General features: G+C 43.8%; 1 protein-coding gene across 5 annotated transcripts in view; it reads left to right on the top strand.

Moving 5' to 3' along the window:
- CNBP (CCHC-type zinc finger nucleic acid binding protein) overlaps positions 1 to 9098 on the top strand; it is a 48758-nt gene extending 39660 nt beyond the window's left edge. For 2 of the 5 annotated variants that reach the window (XM_033865533.2, XM_019947282.2), the window contains exons 2-5: positions 6497 to 6634; positions 6733 to 6825; positions 6975 to 7176; positions 8028 to 9098. In XM_033865533.2, coding sequence (XP_033721424.1) covers positions 6511 to 6634; positions 6733 to 6825; positions 6975 to 7176; positions 8028 to 8145 — 537 coding nt within the window. In that variant the 5' untranslated portion in view covers positions 6497 to 6510 and the 3' untranslated portion in view covers positions 8146 to 9098. The remainder of the gene's footprint in view (positions 1 to 6496; positions 6635 to 6732; positions 6826 to 6974; positions 7177 to 8027) is intronic. The other 3 variants (XM_019947283.2, XM_004313043.3, XM_004313042.3) reach the window with 3 other exon arrangements.
- Positions 9099 to 20043: the final 10945 nt, after the last annotated feature.

Below are 20043 nucleotides of genomic sequence, written 5' to 3'. Positions count from 1 at the left end.
TCCAAACGTGAAAACCTATTTTAGAATGGCATAATGGCCCACATTTGGGTTTGGGTGTTGATTTTATTATGGGTAAAGCTTGTGCTTGTTGCCACATGTTAACCACATGGCCGCAGCCACAGGGCACTTCCAAAGGAAGTGACTACATCTGGTTTTAGGGGTCTTAGGAAAAGAAAACATTGCTCAGTTTTCATCTGTGACTTCAGATAGTGTGTTTCAGGCATTATTCAGAAGGATCCACAGAAAGGGTAGGGTAAAGAAGCCAAGAGTCGGGATTAGTTTTTTTTTCTTTTCAGGAGGATTAATTTACGTTCTCATCTTGTACCCCCAAATGACAAGCTTTTAAAAACAGGTTTTTCCCTTTTTCCTATTGTTTGACGCAGTTTGGGGAGAGAAACATAACCAGTTAATTTCTGCATCAGTGAATTAACTTTAATTTAAATTAAGAATTTTGTTATTCGTTTGCTCAAGCCCTATAAGTTGAGTGTAAGGTTTTGAGGTTCTAAAGAGATGGGTGAAAAGAAGTTCCTACCTCTTAGGCTTTTTTTTTCCCCTCTGCAAAGCAGTTATTTTCAAATGCTTCTTAAAAATTACTGTGATGGAGGCTTAATCAAACACCTACAAAGTGCCTTGTACATAGTTTCACGCTGTTTTTAGTTTGTTGAGCCTGATTCTTGTCTACAAGGAGCTCTCTGTACTGGAATATAAAAGGAATAATTTATTAGGTTCCCAAGGGCTGAATTAAGGACTTAAAATTTTTCCAAATCGCACCTCTTGGCAACAGTATTTGAAAAAAGCTAACAGTATATATTTATGTACTTATCTAATATGTCACAGATAAATTGGGTATGTTTTTCTCAGCAACCAAAGGTCCACATTCCTTTTCATATTGATAAGCTAGGTATTTCATACGTGCAGTCTCTTTAAAATATTTTGAGCCAAATCAGTGGAAAACTTAAGGGGCATTTATTACACTTGTATTTGAACATCTGGAACAGGCCGAATGCTATCTTTTTTAAGGTATTATAAGTGAGTTTTGTAATACAGTTTTGTGATTGGATTCTTTTTACCTTTCTTAAAACCTAATTGAAGTCTGTGGTACCTAAATGGAGGCTTAAGATGGGTACTTAAAGGCAGTAGAACCACAGTTTGACTAATTGGAATGATTGGTCTGTTGTCTAAATGCTTGACCACAAGAGAGATTTTGCTTTTTTTTTTTTCTTCCCCTTGCAGGAGTGAGAGTTTCTTTTAAGAATTGCTGGCTTCTTTCCTCTTCCTAGCCTTCTGACAGTAAGTGGAGAGCAGAAGACTGATGCCAAGGCATCCTGGCCTGCTCTGTGGAGAACACTCTTTCTGTACTGTCTCATTTAATAGAACTCTTATTCTGGCAGTGTCAGATGCTGCTGCAGTAAGGGCATGCTGTTGAGAGGTTCACAGTAAAGTGTACACCGTTTTCATGTTGTAAAAAACTGCTGGAATAATAAAATGGAGCTTGTGGCTACCAGCATTCACGTTGTGAGTGGATGGGCTGTGTTAATCAGGACAGAGTGCAGTATGGTGGTCACCTGGAGTTGCTCCATAATTGCAGATGAGGGTGTTAACTAGTGAAGTCAGGTTGCCAGTCTTTGGTCTGTGGTGACACTCCTAAGTTCTGCCTCAGGAAAAAGGTTAAAATCTAAAGTGGCTTTAAATTCATTCATGGGTGTGGATTTTTAGAAACGTATCGATTCTAGTTTTATTTTGACTTCTCTAAATTGGTGTGCTTTTCTGATAGCATTTTCATGTACAGTATCACTTAAACCTAACAAAAGCCTCTGCAGAGGACTTGGAGCCAACTGTTGAAATCCTGACTCTAGAACTTTCTGAATCGCTTCTCGGCCTTTTGGCTAAGATCAAGTGTAGAACTTTCTGTAGGGCTAGCCAAAAAGTTCTAGAAATAAGATGTTATGGGAAAACCCGAGCGAACTTTGTGGCCAACCCAGTAGTTGTATAGCTTTGGGAAGTCATTTGGTCTCAGATGCTCAGTTTCTTTATTGTAAAATGGGGACAAGAATACATGACTAGCAAGGTTGTAGGGATTACAGATAATGTGTTTATCAATCCTTGACTTACAGTAGGTATTCAGCTACTGATTAAAACCCTTCAGAGCAGGCAGAAATGGGTGTGAGTAGCATTGCTCCCAGGACTGTACTCTGTTCTACAGTATTCTGGCCAGAACGCAGGTAGTGCACAGTATAACTTGCTTCCTTCCATTCTATTTGTGGTTTATCTTTACTTCAACAGTTGGAAGTGTTTCAGTACCATGTTGGAACTCTGAACCAACTTATTAGGGTGTAAAAATGGGTGAGTGCATTCAAGGGGCAGAAGCTCCACTGTGGTCTCAGTGCAGTTTAGGTCAACGTGGATGAGTCGGGTAACCCTGAGTTTGGGGAAGGTGACTGGAGACACAGCAAATGTGAGTCGATGTGGCTGTGTTAGGAAAACAATCCAACCCGATCCTTATCAACTGCTTTATGGCACGCGCCTTGCCTGTTGCTACTTATTTTAAATGTATTTATAGAGTCATGGTCTCTTAGTCGTCGGAACGACCGTATGCCGTTAAGTTTTAAGTAGTTTACTGGCTTTGTTCTTAGTGTCAAAAATATGGCAGAATTACATTCACGAAGACATTTGTATTACCATTTGCGTTTTGGTACCGATTCCAGGATTTAAGCCTTAAAGCCTAGACGAGTGCAGTATCTGTAAAAAAGAGGCCTCATAGCTTGGCTTACACGGCCTCACAAGTGCGTCTTTGCAAACCGTATCTTGACTGCCTTACTCCTCCTGCTGCCTGGCATGCCTTGTGCTCCTACCACATCTCTACATGTGATTTATGTCAGTGAAAATTCAATACACAGCAATCGAAATGGAAACAGATCCTGATTTCTGTTGTTGAAAATGTGAAGTCATTAGGAATTCACCCTTTTTCTTGTCTTACCTCTAATCCATTCCCCTCAGGAAGTAGATTTTATGAGATGGGAAGCTTGAGTATAAGCAGAGTTGGGCCCATTTCAAGCCTGCTGTGTAGGTTGGTTTTGTTTGTTTGTTTGTTTTGGCTGTGTCGTGCGGCTTGCAGGATGGATGCCCGGAATCCTAACCACTAGGCCACCAGGGAATTCCCTGAACTGAGTGCTCATCTATCTGTCTACAATCCAACTTAACTGGGAGAAGAGTGGAAAGGCAGGAATAAATGTGAGCAGTGTACATATATCCATACGTTTTTTAAAATTGAGCACCTGTTAAGCACAAGGCACCTGGTAGTAATCTCGTTACAGATCAGTTTTATCTTCCTCAAGACAGGAGAGGGGTCAGGTGTCTTGAGGTAACGCAGCAAGTGGTTAAGCTCGGTTAAGTGGTTAGCCCTATAGTCCCCAAGTCTTTTTATACTGTGTGAGGATACATGGGTGTAGATACAGAAATGATTTTTAGCAGCAAAAGGAAGAAAAATATGCTCTCCTACTGCCTGGCAACAGTGAAAATACGGTATTTGTTTTTTAAATTCGTATATATGTTTTGTAGCATTCCATAAAATGTTGCTGAGACTCTGGATGGCAAATTAGGGGTCCTGGCTCAGTTGCTGATTTTAGTGACCAGGAGTAAAAATTTCTCAGTTACATGTGGGGATTTTACTAGACAATCTGAAATACATACTGAATTTAGAGTGATTGTACTCAATCCTTATTGAGTATGTAGTTGAAAATACATCGTTAACTTTTTTTTTTTTTTTTTTTTGGGGCGATGCTACACGGCTTGTGAGATCTTAGTTCGAACCCGGGCCCCGGCAGTGAAAGCGCTGAGTCCTAACCACTGGACCGCCAGGGAATTCATAGCATCACTACTTTAAATTAATGGTGCAGCACCTCTTGTGATAGCAAGAATTCAGGTGTTTTATTGTCAGTACTTTCTGGATTGGATCTGGTCTGTACCAGAAGCACAATTGGTTTCATTCAGCAAATGACTATTGGTGCCCCCCCCAAAAAAAAAACCAACAACAACAACCCAGCGGTTAAAAATACTGTTATACTGCTATTAAAAGGATAATTGTATGGGATATTATGATTCAAAGGTGAATTACTTGGTGTCTGCTCTGAAGGAATATGATAAAAAGCAAAATGGTAGTGCAGAGTGCCCTGGGTCTTACTAGGGATTAAGGATAGCTCCAGGCTGGGTGGTGTGGTCAGGTTCTTTTATAGAGTTGGCCCTGGAAGGCTGCAAAAGGTTGTGACAAGCGGGAGAGGCGGGGGCAGGGCAGGGCAGTGCTGCACACTCGCAGCCAAGAGCAGTGGGAGTCAGGGAGCCATGATAGGTTTGCAGCTTTGTCTTACCGCCTCTAATTTTCCTAAGGAATAATAGCGTGCCATTCTCTAAAGACCTTAGAACTAAGGACATTTGTATGTAAGATGAGTACCAGGATCAGTAGTGTGCCTTAAAAACATAGTGGGAATCAGTTGGGTTAATGTTACTAAAGAGCTCTCTGTCATAAAGGAGTAAATGTAGACCAGCTGATTGAGGTCGGCTTGGCCAAAGAGAGAAACAGTTCATGGAAAATCCACACTTAGCTTATCAGTTCTTGAGTAGCTAAATTTTTTAAACTAATATTTGTAGGCTAAAAGTAAACGTAAAATTTTAACTGCTGTCTTTATTCAATACACTGACAAACATCTGATGATTCATTGTAACATATTTCCTTTGTACTTTACCATTATGAAACAAGAGGTCCTTTTAAAGCAGCAGTCTAAAAGGGAGGTTGCCCGGAGCTATCATTTCTTTATCTTTGACAATGCATATTGAATATTGGGTTGTCATATTTCTAAAAGATAAGTATCTTATTGAAATAAAAAAATTATAAAATACTCAGAACTTGTCAAATTGCCTGGATTACCTTGTGAAAGGAAGTGATCGTTTGTGCAAAGAACTCCTTGGGACCAAGAGTTAATGTGCTCAAATTGGTCCCGAGTAAACAGAAGATGCAAAATGAAAATGGGGTTGAGGGGAGGATGACATACCGTAAGCTGCATTTTTCTGTGATCATTTTATGTGCCATTCGTTTTTTAATCATGAGTATTCTCTCTGGTGGAAACCAGCCCTCCACATAACGTAGAATGCCAGCACCCGTATAAGAAGGCAAATGTAATTTTGCAAGAATACGTTTTTAATCTTCGCTGACTGGTTTCATCTGACTAGAAATGTGCATTACGCATTCAGGCACTTTCCCCTACCCCCTTTTGATAATAAGTTTATATGGCAAGTGGCAAGAGTTGGTAGAAAGATTCCTCTGAAGATTTATCCTGGCTCTGATTGCAGAGAGTTGGGATAGGTAATGAGTTCTTTTCAATATTTGATGATGGAGACTTGAAACTTGAGCATAATTTTTAGTCACTAGATTTCTCTACAACGTGTTTTAAAAACTTTGTTTACCATTGTTTGACACTGGAATTAAGGGTAAAACTGTTTAGCTATGGAAGTGTGGAAATGTAAAGGTTACATTGTTTTTAACTAGTTTGTTTTTTAAAGTCCACTTTACTGGGACTTTGTCCTGCAACATTCCATTCTGTTCTATTCCATTCCATTCTATTCTATTCTAGAAATAGCCCGTGCTTATTTTTAGGTTGTTACATAAGAAGTATAAAATGCATTTGCTTTAGTTGGAGTTTTGCTTTTATTTTGAAACAATACCCAATAAAGGAGTCTACTATGAAATTCCAAGTAACCTTGTTTTAAATGTAAAATTACAGAAAAATTTGGAAATGGGAGAATAGAAGAGGGAAAAAATGGTCCCAGTGTTACTGGCATTTTACTTTGGTGTTCCTCTTTGTCTTTTTTCTAATATTTTTAACATACCCTGCCATCTAGAGACAAAATTGCCTGCATTTCTTCTAACGTGTCTGCTCTAAATACTGAATCACCACGTAGTGCTGCAGTTTAATTAGGCACTGTGTTAGGTGCTAAGGGCGCAGAGGAGAATGTTTCTTCGTCCACTCCCAGAATCCATACTACAGCTCCACTGGGTTATTCCAATTTTATAACCAGTAAATGACTTCCAGTTGCCCACAGTAAAGTTTACTGGCTTGTAACCATGAAAATGTCCATTAAGTTGGACCTGGAATGAGGTATTACTAATTATTTCTAATAATGGATATTCATGGATACTAACCCTGTAAGTCCCGTCATCTCATTAATAATTGGATTAACATGTATGCATAATCTTAATGATTGTAAAGATCACAAGTTTTATGAAAATATATGTTTTCAATGTGTTTTTCACTTTTAATATATCTCATAATAGATATATAATGCCTACATATATAGTTACGTGATTGTTTTTCTAACCAATATTTTGGTTAGAAAAAATATATTTTTTTTCTTCAGAATAATTATCCAGAAATACACTAAACGGGGAATAAAAGCTAAAAGTAATTTCAAGTGGTTTAATGTTGTCATTTTTAATGTTTTGAAGATCTGGCTGCAGCCATGAGCAGTAATGAATGCTTCAAGTGTGGACGATCTGGCCACTGGGCCCGGGAATGCCCCACTGGTGGGGGCCGTGGTCGTGGAATGAGAAGCCGTGGCAGAGGTGGTTTTACCTCGGATAGAGGTATTTTTGTCGAATAAAAAATTTCGAAGTACTTCAGTATTCGTAAGTATCAAGACTGGTCTAATTAGCCAAATTCTTTTTGTTTCTGCCCAAAATAGGTTTCCAGTTTGTTTCCTCATCGCTTCCAGACATCTGTTACCGCTGTGGTGAGTCTGGTCACCTTGCCAAGGATTGTGATCTGCAGGAGGATGGTAAGCATTTAACACTTCCTCTCCGTGCGAGCACGCTCTACTGCATTGGAAGACATTTTCCACCTCTGAGGGTGTGTGCTGTGTGGTTTGACATGTAGCGGCGTCTGTAAGGTTTTATAGTCTTGGTCTGCTTCTTTTCCTTATTGTTGAAGCCTGCTATAACTGCGGCCGGGGAGGTCACATTGCCAAGGACTGCAAGGAGCCCAAGCGGGAGCGAGAGCAGTGCTGCTACAACTGCGGCAAACCCGGCCACCTGGCCCGCGACTGTGACCACGCAGACGAGCAGAAGTGCTATTCTTGCGGAGAGTTCGGACACATTCAGAAAGACTGCACCAAAGTGAAGTGCTATAGGTGAGTTGCTGGCGTGCTGCTGGCGGAGAGCTCATTGCAGGGGCTCCTGGAGAGTGAGTTGGCTGTAAATGGGAGGGCCTTGGCGGTAGTACATTCCCTGAGGTGGCTGCGACCGTAGGAAAGGTTTTCGGCCTGCGTAGCCCAACTGTCTGCCTTGGGCAGTGTCCTACCGTGATGCCTGGTGGATTATAGCAGCTGGGCGGCACGCAGCACAACTTTGGAATTTTTAATGGTCTCAAAATAAGAATGTTGGGACTTTGCTGACGGTCCAGTGGTCAGGACTCCGTGCGTGCCTCCACTTCAGGGGGCATGGGTCTGGTCCCTGGTCAGGGAACTAAGATTCCGCCTACTGTGCAGGGTGGGCCCCCCCCCCACCAAAAAAAAAAGTTCTGTTATAATAATTTGGGGTTTTCAGACACTTTGTAGAAAACCGTGTAATTCATACACACAAATCTTTTGTCATGAAACCAGAAGACTCTGCCTGTCTGTGACATATAATAATATGTACACGTGAAAGTGTAAAATTTTATATAAGTTTTGATATGTATATAACAAATCTTAGGGGTTAATTTGTGTGAAAGTATAAAACATTGGCCAGTGTTTTGGTTGTGGTGTTGGTTGGACTCTTATGGCAAAGGTTTTGGTTTTATGCCTTAGGCTGCACAATTGGGTAGCTTCGCTATCAAATTCCTCCTTTTTGGTCTTAGTTTAGGGGATAATAAGACTTACTGTCCTGAAAACAAAACTGTACTGGTTTATTGTTGCTTTTTGTTCTGCAGCAACTATTGCTTTAGTCCAGTTGGGCATTTTCTGAGCGCTATTATGAAGTTGTTCTACTTTCCTTTCTTTAGGTGTGGCGAGACTGGTCATGTAGCCATCAACTGCAGCAAGACGAGTGAAGTCAACTGTTACCGCTGTGGCGAGTCAGGGCACCTTGCACGGGAGTGCACGATCGAGGCCACGGCTTAATTACTGTCCTCTGTCGCCCCTCCTTTTCTGATTGAATCCTCTTCACTGGCCAAAGGTTGGCAGATAGAGGCTACTCCCAGGCCAGTGAGCTTTACTTGCCGTGTAAAAGGAGGAAAGGGGTGGAAAAAAACCGACTTCCTGCATTTAACTACAAAAAAAAGTTTATGTTTAGTTTGGTAGAGGTGTTACGTATAATGCTTTGTTAAAGAACCCCCTTTCCGCGCCACTGGTGAATAGGGATTGATGAATGGGAAGAGTTGAGTCAGACCAGTAAGCCCATTCTGGGTTTCTCGAATATGTTCCCATGTAGGAGGTAAAAACCAATCCTGGAAGTGTCCATGAGCTCTTCCATAAATAACTTTAATTTTAGCGTAATGACTGCCTTGGATTGTCTGACCTCAGTAGCTGTTAAATAACATCAAGTAACATCTGTATCAGGCCCTACATAGGACATACAGTTGACTGGGAGTAAACAAAATAAAAACCAAACATGCGTGTTAACGGCTGTGCGAGAAAACTTGGGATAAAAGCCTGAACAGGAACAACTTCCCCGCAGCGTTGATGCTGGGTAAACAGATGGCGATGGCAAAGGTGTAGAACACATTTTTTCAAAGACTAAATCTAAAACCCAGAGTAAACATCTATGCTCAGAGCTAGCGTAATTTGGAGCTATTCAGGAATTGCAGAGAAATGCATTTTCACAGAAATCAAGATGTTATTTTTGTATACTATATCACTTAGACAACTGTGTTTCATTTGCTGTAATCAGTTTTTAAAAGTCAGATGGAAAAAGCAACTGAAGTCCTAGAAAATAGAAATGTAATTTTAAACTATCCAATAAAGCTGGAGGAGGAAGGGGAGTTTGACTAAAGTTCTTTCTGTTTGTTTCAGATTTTCATTAATGTATATAGTGCAAAATGCCATATTAAACAGGGGAATGTGGAGGACTGAAAGCTCACAGTTTGGACTTTTCTTTTTGTACTAAGTCATGTCTTCAGTAATGAAAAATAGCTGTTACAAGGAAGCACAGGCTTCAGATACTTTGGGGTCAGTTGTTTTGCAGGGATATAGAAAATTTAATTCGCTCTAATCCATTCATTATAATGATGGCCTTTAGCTCTGTGTTCATTCTGAACAGTTCTAATACCATTGCTGTTTTAGCATTTCATATTTTTCCTGGGCTTTACGGGGATCTGAAATGTTGGATTCCTTCTTTTTTTCCTAGGGTCTGAGCTAGAGTTGAGATGGACCTTCGAAGTTACCTGGTTTAATAAACTCACTTTATAGGTGAGTTACTAGAAGCTTAACTTGCTTGAAGGGTGCCTAGAGCCGGGAACTTGAAGTAAGCTTCCTACCCTATGCCCTCTATACTTTTTTGTCATCCCCCCACCCCACCCCAAACTACATACAGTTAGTGGCACATGCTTCCCCAGGTTAGTTCATTTGTTCCTCCTTCACACCACCATGTGATTTCACCTTGGATGTATCGTGCATTTTTCACCCTCCATGTAAAGTCTGGTCAGTTTGTGTTGGTGTATCACTGCAGTGTTAAGATTTGGTGTTTCAGCTGTGCTGTGCTAATTCCAGCTTGGTCAAATTAATAGTCCAGAGTAGGCAAGAAAATGAAATCACGACATGGGTTCATTTCCTTTTGAGTACAGGCTTACTTTCTGTTTGAATTTTTTTTAGTTTCTAGCACAAGCATGAGACAGCGTAAGGGAAGCCCTGTTTTCAAAGACATCACTGTTACATGTGATTAAATTCAGGGTTGGGGGCCAGTGCACATGAGGTTATTTTCCCCCAATGTTTCCAACCTCAAGTGGGAAACATAAAACAGCAAACGAGATATTTAAAACTGCTTTGTTCCAATGTAGCACGCTACGTTTGTAGTACCTAGCAGTTGCCTTTTGTTCGAGACCCTTTGATGCGCATAATTAAGGACCTATTTGAAACAGACCACAAAGTGTGCTTTCATAAGGTAGCATTTCTTTGCATTGACCTTGATGACTGAACAAGTCCAGTGAGAAAATGTATTTTACAGGGATATTGAGCTAATTGCTAGGAGCCAATGAGCACTTTGTGTAGGCTTTTAAGTGCTGTCAGACTTGGTTTTAAGGCTACTTTGTGGTTTTTTTAATGCTTCTTTAGATATCTTTTTAACTCTTTATTTTTTGGCTGCATTGGGTCTTGGTTGCTGCGTGCGGGCTTTTCTCTAGTTCTGGCGAGAGCGGGGTCTGCTGTTCGTTGCGGTGCGTGTGGTTCTCATTGCAGTGGCTTCTCTTGTTGAGCACGGGTTCTAGGCCTGTGGGCTTCAGTAGTTGCAGCAGACAGGTTCAGTCATTGGGGCACACAGGCCCTAGAGTGCACAGGCTTCAGTAGTTGTGGCGAGCGGGCTTAGTTGCTCCGCGGCATGTGGGATCTTCCCGGACCAGGGCTCGAACCCGTGTCCCATGCATTGGCAGGCAGATTCTTAACCACTGTGCCACCAGGGAAGTCCTTAAGACTACTTTTTAAAAACAGTTTTCAGATAGTAACATTGCCTTGATACATGAATGGTTTTGTCAAAAGTGAGGCTTGTTTGGAGGTAGCATCTTTCATCTGTTAGCGTTTGCCTCCCTTTTGCGTAGTTGTAGAATAGCTATTTCTCCTCAACTTCTTGAAGCTTCTTGATCAGGGACTTCAGTGAGTGGACCAGGAGGAGCTCTTGCCTACAAGCCTGTTTTGAAGGGTTTTGTAAGTAGTATTTAGAATAACCAGTACAGCGAACACTTACGTGTCCCCACCCCTAGATTTAACAGCAAACAGTTATCCAGAGGTGTTTGTGAGTAAGTAGTAGGTGTGACTGTTTTGGCATGCATCTTGTGGGAACTAGGATGTCCTCTCTCAGCATCACGATACCACTGTCATGCTTAAGAAATTTGACATTATTTCCCTAGTATCATCTGATCCCTAATACAACTGTTGAGATAGCCCCAGTTGTATCAAAAAAGCCTTGCATAGCCAGTTTTCCCAAACCAGGATCCAGTCAGGGTTTGTAAGTTGCATTTGGTTGGTACGTTTCCTCAGTCTCTCCTAACAGTTACCAACTTTTCCCGCCTCATAAGCTTGATTTTTTTTTTTTTTTTGAAACTGGCACGATTTTCTTGAGTGTCCTATGTTTACTAATTGATTTTCTTTGGTGTCATTTCACTGGTTTATATCCCCTTTATTTCCTGGTCTACAGGCTTGATGATTAGGGTCAGCTTGAACTTGTGTTGGCGAGAATGTCTTCAAAGTGTGTAATGTTGTATTACATCAGTTTTACTCTTGATACAGAACTTGATCATTTAAGGCAGCCTCTTTTTTTTTGCTTTGTAGTGGTGTGCATTTCTCTTGAATAGGAATATCTTGGTCTTCATTATCCATTCACTTGATGATTTTAGCATTTATTGTCCCCCGTGCAGATATTGATTTGAGTTCATAAACTTGTTACGCAGTTGGGAGAAATGGAGAATTCGTTCCCTGGTTCAGCAAAACCGGGTGGTACTGAGTGATACAGTGCCCTTCATGGTTTTGAGGTTCCCGGTAAATACTGAATATTACCCATTAAGGAAAAGTTGATTTTCTTAATAGAAATAGTCAAATTTCTGTTGAGGTTGTAGGGAAAAGAGTGCCCTGAAGGATTTTGTCTGGGAAGATTGTGGCTGTTGAGCTTCAGTTATTTTGATTATTTTATATGTTAAATTATTCATGGAATAGTCTGTCCTTAGCATGTAGCAGTTCCAGGGTCAGGAGGTCAGGTTCCTGGCTTCTAATCATGGCAGTGAGACATTGTCCCCCAGGAGATCAAGTCCACCTAGCTGCAGGTGGCTAGCTCATTTAATTCTCTATTCCATCTAATTTAGATACACATAGCAAAGAAAGCCACGCTGTTAATAGTTTTTAGCTGTGACGAACCACAGAGCCTGCATCTTACTGCTTATCTAGCAAAACAAGTTTTAGAAATGCTAATTTTACTGGTCGGTGCATTCTTGCTTTGACACTTTAAAAGCAACTGAGAAGGGCTTCCGTGGTGGCGCAGTGGTTGAGAGTTTGCCTGCCGATGCAGGGGACACGGGTTCGTGCCCCGGTCCGGGAAGATCCCACATGCCGCGGAGCGGCTAGGCCCGTGAGCCATGGCCACTGAGCCTGCGCGTCCGGAGCCTGTGCTCCGCAACGGAAGAGGCCACAACAGTGAGAGGCCCGCATACCACAAAAAAAAGAAAAAGCAACTGAGAAGATTCTTCCCTTTCCCTGCCGTAGATAAGTCAGGAATTCCAGTCCTCCCCGCAGAACCTGTATGCTGTGTTGCAGTGAAAGGCCACAGTGATGGAATGAAGTTAGTGACTTGGTAACATCCCCTGTGCATAGTGTTTTGTGTTTTCAGGAGTCCAGTGCAGAACAAAAAACTGCACGTTTACCTTTGATTAGTAGCACAGGGCTTTGGGGTGGTTTACTCTTCCAGAAAACATTCAGAATATGCTGTCTGTTACAAGTACATTTGTAACCTTGTCTACTCTAAGTGTTGGAAGCAAAATCTTGAGAATTTTGGGCTGTCAAAGAAGTTTTCAGCACATATTTGTCTTTTATCATCTGTCTCTTATTCCCTGTTTTGGGATGTGTTTGCCTTAATATGAATTAGTACTGGTTGCAACAGTCTTAAGTTAAACTTCATAATTTTTAAAAAATTTTTGTTTATCTTTCTATTTACTTATTTATGGTTGCATTGGGTTTTCTTTGCTGCACGTGGGCTTTCTCTAGCTGTGGTGAGCGGGGGCTACTCTTCGTTGCAGTGTGCGGGCTTCTCATTGCAGTGGCTTCTCTTGTTGTGGAGCACGGGCTCTACGCGCGCGGGCTTCAGTAGTTGTGGCTCGCGGGCTCTAGAGCACAGGCTCAGTAGTTGTAGCTCACAGGCTTAGTTGCTCCGCGGCGTGTGGGATCTTCACAGACCAGGGCTTGAACCCATGTCTCCTTCATTAGCAGAAGAATTCTTAATCACTGCACCACCAGAAAAGTCCCTTAACTCCATAATTTTAAAACTGGAAGAAAGTCTGAGTTCTCCAAAAGATTCTGACTACATTGTTTTTGTACTGGACTCTGATATGTAGTAAGCATTAGGCATTCCATTTGCTGTATGTGACCTGAAGTATTATGGGCTGCATCTCTGACCTTTTAAGTGCGTGCCATGCAGAGCATGTAACTGCTAAAGCCGTTTAAAAGCGTCAGTCCTAACAGCAGTTTTAGGGAGTAGGTGTTAAGGAACTTCTTTACTAGAATTATGAGATGTTGGCACTTGGCTTGAATTTCTCAGAGTGGGTCCTGAGCAGTATTTTATAAGCTTCCTGGTGATTCTAGGGTGCTGCTGGATTGACAGCTACCGGGATAAGGAAGCAACGTCATGGCCTCAGTGTCATGGTTGGAATTTGAGAACAGCTCAGTCCAGAGCTGATGCTGTAAATTACAGTGGTTTATGTACATGTAATTATCCTTTCTGCTTGCCATAGAACTGAAAGAGCATTCGTTAAACATAACTGCTTCCCATCTATCCATTTCCACCTCCACTACAAACCTTGGCAAGGAGTTTAACTACTTGTAATCTCTTAGTAAAGGTTTTGGTAGCAAGTTGTGGTGTCAAACCTGTCTCCTGAGCTAACTGATACGTATGTGATGGCAAGGATGGTCATAGCAGTGTCTTCAAAATCATAAACGTCTTTTTCACACTTCCATTTCTACTCTTACACTTGAAAAAATTCCTAAGTGGGCCTGAGGCGACCACAAGGCAGCTGCACTGAGTAGTGTGCATGCGCTTCCGTCCGTCCGGGCTCCCCGTTTTCATCATTGCATTTTCCATGGAAGACACTTCGCAACATGATGTGAACCATGGCCTGGAACCTGACTACTCTTGTCTTCCCCAGAGGACATGACTACGTCACCAAGCTTGGGCAAAGATAATTTGGTGGCAGAGGTAATGAATTCAGTGACTTCTCAGTAGGACTTCCCCCAGTTCACTGAGATGGACTTCTTTCATAAGCACGGCTACCTGCGCTTGTAGTCGTCCTCCCTCGAGCCTTTTCCTTCCCACGGTAGCCATCCACTTCCATGAGGTTCAGTTTACATGTTACTAGTTGCAGTTAGCTTGCCCTCTTGTGCCCCCTGTCGTGGTAGTCATTGGAGCGAGGTTATTGCATTCAGGGCCTCCACTTAAGGTGGATGCATGTGGGGAGGAGTGGGGAGCAGTTCCCCAAAAGGAGAAGGGGGAACTTGTGTCATTCGACCTACATTTATACTTCCTGGTCAGGCCACAGAGATTCATGCATTAGGCACATTTTCTCAGTACTTGGTGCTTAGGTGATGTTCCTACCATTTATGAGGCTGCCTTATTTGATCATTGGAGCTTTGGGGAGCCTTCGAACCAAGAACTGATTAGACCTGGATGAATGTTTCAAGGTCAGGAGAAGATTTCTGGCTGATGTAGAGGGATGGGCATTTCTTTCATTGCCTCCAGGTGGTATTTTTAATTTGGGAAAGTGAAACTGCAAATGATATGGTCTGTTTACTACAGATGAGGTGACACTCATCTCCAAGCTGAGACCATTTGCTTATCCACTAATGTTTTGGGTGAAATATTCTACAACGTGAACCTGAGCAGATAAGACAAAGGTCAGAGTTTTCAGTCACAGACCCCAGGAGTTATGTGTGACTTCTAAAAACCGGGGCTAAGTAATCTCTCACCTCCCCCAAGGATTATTGGTGCCTCTGTACCCAGGCCTCCAAAACCCTTCTGGTTTTAGCAGCAGGGCCTTGCTCGTGTTTGAAGCTACGTAGCATCGTGCAGGCAGCATGGGCTGTGGTGGTGGACCTCATTGAAATCTTGGCTGTAGGTCAGTTGTTCACTCGTATTTGAAACTGAGCCAGTAGCTCTAAGCTCATCTGTAAAGTGGAAAAAAAACCTATAGTGAAGAATCACTATGATGGGTGACGTGAGACGTTGTTGGTAAAGGGCCTAGCACTTGGTAGAATAATCAGTGGTACCTATTGTTTGTTTTCAAACTCTTCCTGCTGTGTCACCAGATTGCATGCCACTTGAGAGGAATACCTCTCAGTGTTGGGCAAGTCTGAAATGGGACTGGATGAGCCAGCTCTGGGACACGTAGTGTCCAGCCGCTAACTCTGGAGGCTGGAAGGCAAAAGCTGATGTGGGTGAAGCTGGTGAGCTGGGAAGTGGGGGAGGTGGTGCTGCAGGGAACTGGAGAAGAGCCCTGTCCCGCCAGGGATGACAGCAGCTCCCTGGCTCTGCTCTGCCGCGGAGACACTCCAGGGCTGGGGTGCGCCGGGGGAGCCAGCTACTGTTCTAAAGTGTGTTTAATGCATTCTGGGCTAAACCTGAGCCACGTTTTGAAAATCAGTTTTTCTTGGGCATTTAGATCTTGATTCCCAGTTAGTTCACAATTTAAACTTTGGTTAGAAACGCGATTTGGCTTTGACAATTTGAAACAAACACTACAAATATAATGGATTAAAGTTTTGTTAATAACTAAAATTTTTCTTATAACTTTGGGATGCTCCAGTCATACCCCTTCCTAAGGATTTTTACCATACTCCATTTTTATTCTTTTCTTGGATGTTAATACTCCTATGAGACCCAAAAGAATGCCATCTCATCATGAGCATGGGAGTTTCTGGTACTTTTGGCTGGTTAACTCTAGTTTGGGGCACAGAAGCGCAAAGTCGATTAAAACCTGAGATTCTAGAAGTGAGGTTGAATCCTCTTTCAGAACAGTTCCTCTTAATACATGAATACATGATGAGTCTCTTTTAATTACTATCTTTCAGACATTTTAAATGTTGGAACCCTTTTTTCAAGAAACGAAGGGTTCTTAAAATATGTTTTTATAGTAGGCCACAGGTGTGGAGCATGCTTTTTGTTCTTTGTATAGTTTATGAATTTTCTGGATTGTTTGATACGTTTCTGTTCACTTATTCACAGGCAAAATAGGTACACACCTGTATAATCAGAAGTATCCATAACTTTTTTGGTAAACGTTTGCCTTTACTTAGCAAAATTACAAAGTGATGGCCTTTTATGAATTATTTTTTATTATTTTTTTCTCATATTGTCACATCCTTATTTTCCCCTAAGAACAGAATGTTCCAACATCTATTCTGATTACAAGGAATCAACCACTGTATTACTTTCCCATCTACAAAGTCTTTTGCCATATAAGGTAACGTTCACAGGGTTTGGGGATCAGGACACGTACATAAAGGGGGAGGGTATGCTACTACCTCAGGCTGCACTCTGTTCCCTCAAGATTCACAGCCATCTCACATGCAAAATGCATTCACCTCATCCTAACATCACTGAGAGTGCCAGCCTACCACAGTCTTTAAGTCTCATCTAAATGTCATCAGCTCCACAGTCCCCAATCTCATTGTCTTAAGTCAGGTATGGGTGAGATCTGGGTATGATCCATCCCAGGGCAAAACTCCTGTCTGCGGTTTTATAACTTGTTTTAAAGTTATCTGCTCCCCCAAATCAATGGGAGGCATAGGACACCACCTTTGACAATGGGAGACAGTGGAAAGAAAAGGCATCACTGGTCTCAACCAGTTACAGAATCCAGCAGGGCAAACAGTATTAGGTTTTTTTTTTTCTTTTTTTGCGGTACGTGGGCCTCTCACCGTTGTGGCCTCTCCCGCTGCGGAGCACAGGCTCCGGATGCGCAGGCCCTGCGGCCATGGCTCACGGGCCCAGCCGCTCCGCGGCATGTGGGATCTTCCCAGACCGGGGCACGAACCCATGTCCCCTGCATCGGCAGGCGGACCTTCAACCACTGCGCCACCAGGGAAGACCTTTTTTTTTTTTTTTTTGCGGTACGCGGGCCTCTCACTGTTGTGGGCTCTCCCGTTGCGGAGCACAGGCTCCGGACGCGCAGGCTCAGTGGCCATGGCTCACGGGCCCAGCCACTCCGCGGCATGTGGGATCTTCCCGGACCGGGGCACAAACCCGTGTCCCCTGCATCAGCAGGCGGACTCTCAACCACTGCGCCACCAGGGAAGCCCAACAGTATTAGGTTTTAAGGCCTGAGCATTTCCTCTGCTTGAGCTGCCTCCCCCAGAGCCATCCATTCTTTCCATGAAGGGTGGCACTGGTATACGGTTGCCTACTTTCATCGGTCTGTTTGCTGCCCCTACGATTTCGGGAGTTGAACAGCCTTTCGTTTTGTTTCCTCTCTGTCCCTCGAAGTCCAAGCTGGCAGCGGTTCTGCTGGTGTAAAATGTTCAGCCTAGGGGGTCTCCTGTGTATGTCATGGGAATTCACTCTGTTACACAAGAGGTTTCTCCACGGATCATTTCTGGATAATCCCTTCTCTCTTCCTGGCTTCTGCTGAAATGGTTGAAGAGACCCATGAGTCACACACCTAATCTCTTCCAAAAGCCATCTGTCCTTTTAATCCTTCTGAGACACTAGAAAAGGGCTGCCCACCCACACCCTTGGCGTTTCCTCCAGAGCACACGTCCCTTGATAGTGAATCTCCTAGTTTTAGCATCTTTTACAGTTTTACTGTGGATATATAGATAAAATATATAGACATATAGATGGTTGATACTAGGATATGAGTACAGAGACGCTTACTAACGCTGTTACAGCACACAGGGTCGCTAGGAAGCAGCATCAGCTGGGGCTGTTGGCCCGAACAGAAGGCAGCACAGCCTTGTTGTATGTGCCCTTTATTCAGCCATATAATCTTCCATGTCAGACCTGTGCCTGAGGTGGGTGTGGAGGTGGACATAGAAAACAAAGAGAGGATTACAGTAAGGGCAGGCCTGTCGATCTTAAACATAGTGATTTAAAGGCTAAGAGAGCTTTTTTTTTTTTTTTTTTTTTTTTTTTTTTTTTGCAGTAAGAGGACCTCTCACTGTTGGGGCCTCTCCCGTTGCGGAGCACAGGCTCCCGATGCGCAGGCTCAGTGGCCATAGCTCACGGGCCCAGCCGCTCCGCGGCATGTGGGATCTTCCCGGACCGGGGCACGAACCCGTGTCCCCTGCGTCGGCAGGCGGACTCTCAACCACTGCGCCACCAGGGAAGCCCCTAAGAGAGCTTTTACAAAGCCCTGCAAGCCCCTGAGCCTGGCCAGCTGACGGTACATGGGAGTTAGGTGAGCCCACACACTAGATCTGACTGCAGTGCATGGGGCTTTTGTATTTGAAATAGTTGAGAACTTTACATAGATCTGTTTTGAGCAGTTTTTGTGTGTAGTGTCTCCTTTAAAACCACAGCTCCTTAAGGCAAATATCCCAGTTTCGTGGATGAGGTAAGATGAGAACAGGAAGGTAAATACTCAGGCCAATTTCACAGCAGAGTAAAAATTAAACAGAGAGGTTGAGTATGTCATCTGAGGCCACAGAGCTAAGAAGTGTTGGAATCAGGTTATGAATCCAGGCTGTCTGAACTGCCTTAAATGATAAGCAGGCATGAACAGGGGATTAGGTGGCTGGATGGAGGAGAAGGGTTCTGCAGGCAACAGGGACAGTTGATGTGGACAAAGACAGGATCAGTGTGAGCCTAGAGAGGAAGGACACTTAGCAGACTGTGGCAAGGTAAGTGGATCAGGAAGGATGCTCTTGAGTTTCAAGTACCAGAAAGTCTGACTATTGGCTGCAACACTAAAGGGAATTTATTGGTTTATACAACTGAAGATTGAGTAGTGGGCTCCAGGCAAAGACTCAACAACTCAGTGATGTCACCAAATACTAAGGATTATCTGCCTTTGGAGTCTGAAAGTGGCTGTCAGCCTGGAAGGGAACCCCCCAATTCTCAAAATACTTCATTTCTTCCTTCACGGTGGCTGCTCCCATAGTCACCAGTCAGCAGAGAGGGGAAAAGGGAAAGGCACGTCCATACTTTTCAGGGCACCGCCTAAGTGGCACACATTCCTTTCATTCAATTACCATTGGCCATTATTTACTGGCAAACCCACACCTAGCCGTCAGGGAGGTGGGACGATGGAGTCTAGAAGAACGGCCTAAACTTTTAAGGAGAAAACTTGTCATGGTTCAGGCACGAGCTCCTGGTGTCTATCCCAACTACATGTCTGTCCTGACTGATCCTGAACCACACACGTCAGCTGCTTCTCCCGCTGGCCTGTGCTTCCCGCCCGCAGCCGGAGTTCCCGGCATCGGTTAGGCCCCGTGGCGGAGCAAGTCGCCACAGCGAAGCACCATGCTTGCAAAGGGGGAGCCGCTGGAAATGGCTGAAGTGGCCACTGGCCCCCGCCTTAATGTCACACCACAGCTCGCTCCATCACTGACACCCTGAGGGAGGAGCCACCAGAACCTCCCTACCGGTGGCCTCTCCCCTGCCTCCCTGGTCCTGATCTGTGGCCCTTCTGATCCCCGCAACATGCCCAGCAGACACCGACTGACTGTTCCTCTCTCATCTCCCCTGGACCTTACATTTCTTATTTTAAAAGGGTGACCTCAAGCCCTGGTCCAGCTCCGACAGACCCCTCGATTCCAGGAGGAGAAAATCTCAGAAAAAGCACAGGCCGCAAGTAAACGCCTGGGAGGCGAGTGGGGGTTGGCGAGGCCGAGCCAGCTCCTGCCCCTGGAGAGCACGCAGACGGGGGGGAGGGCCCAGTCCAGCGGCCCCGTCCACTCAGAGGGATGAGGACAAGTAACTTCCACAGGGCGTGTCTGCTCGCAGAACCAGACAGGGCAGGAGGGATGCGCACCTATAGTTGCACACACGTCTCGGGTAGCCTCACACACAACTGCGGGGCCGCGTGTGCAGTACCAACAGTTGCCGCGGGACGTCTCGCCGTTGTTATCGCGAGAGCAAAACCAGCGCCCCGCGCCCAGTTAGAGGCACGTCGGTTC

Source organism: Tursiops truncatus, chromosome 10, assembly GCF_011762595.2.
Source record: "Tursiops truncatus isolate mTurTru1 chromosome 10, mTurTru1.mat.Y, whole genome shotgun sequence".
Taxonomy (NCBI): Eukaryota; Metazoa; Chordata; class Mammalia; order Artiodactyla; family Delphinidae; genus Tursiops; species Tursiops truncatus.
The sequence above is the reverse complement of the archived record's forward strand: the minus strand, read 5'-3'. Positions and strand labels throughout refer to the sequence as shown.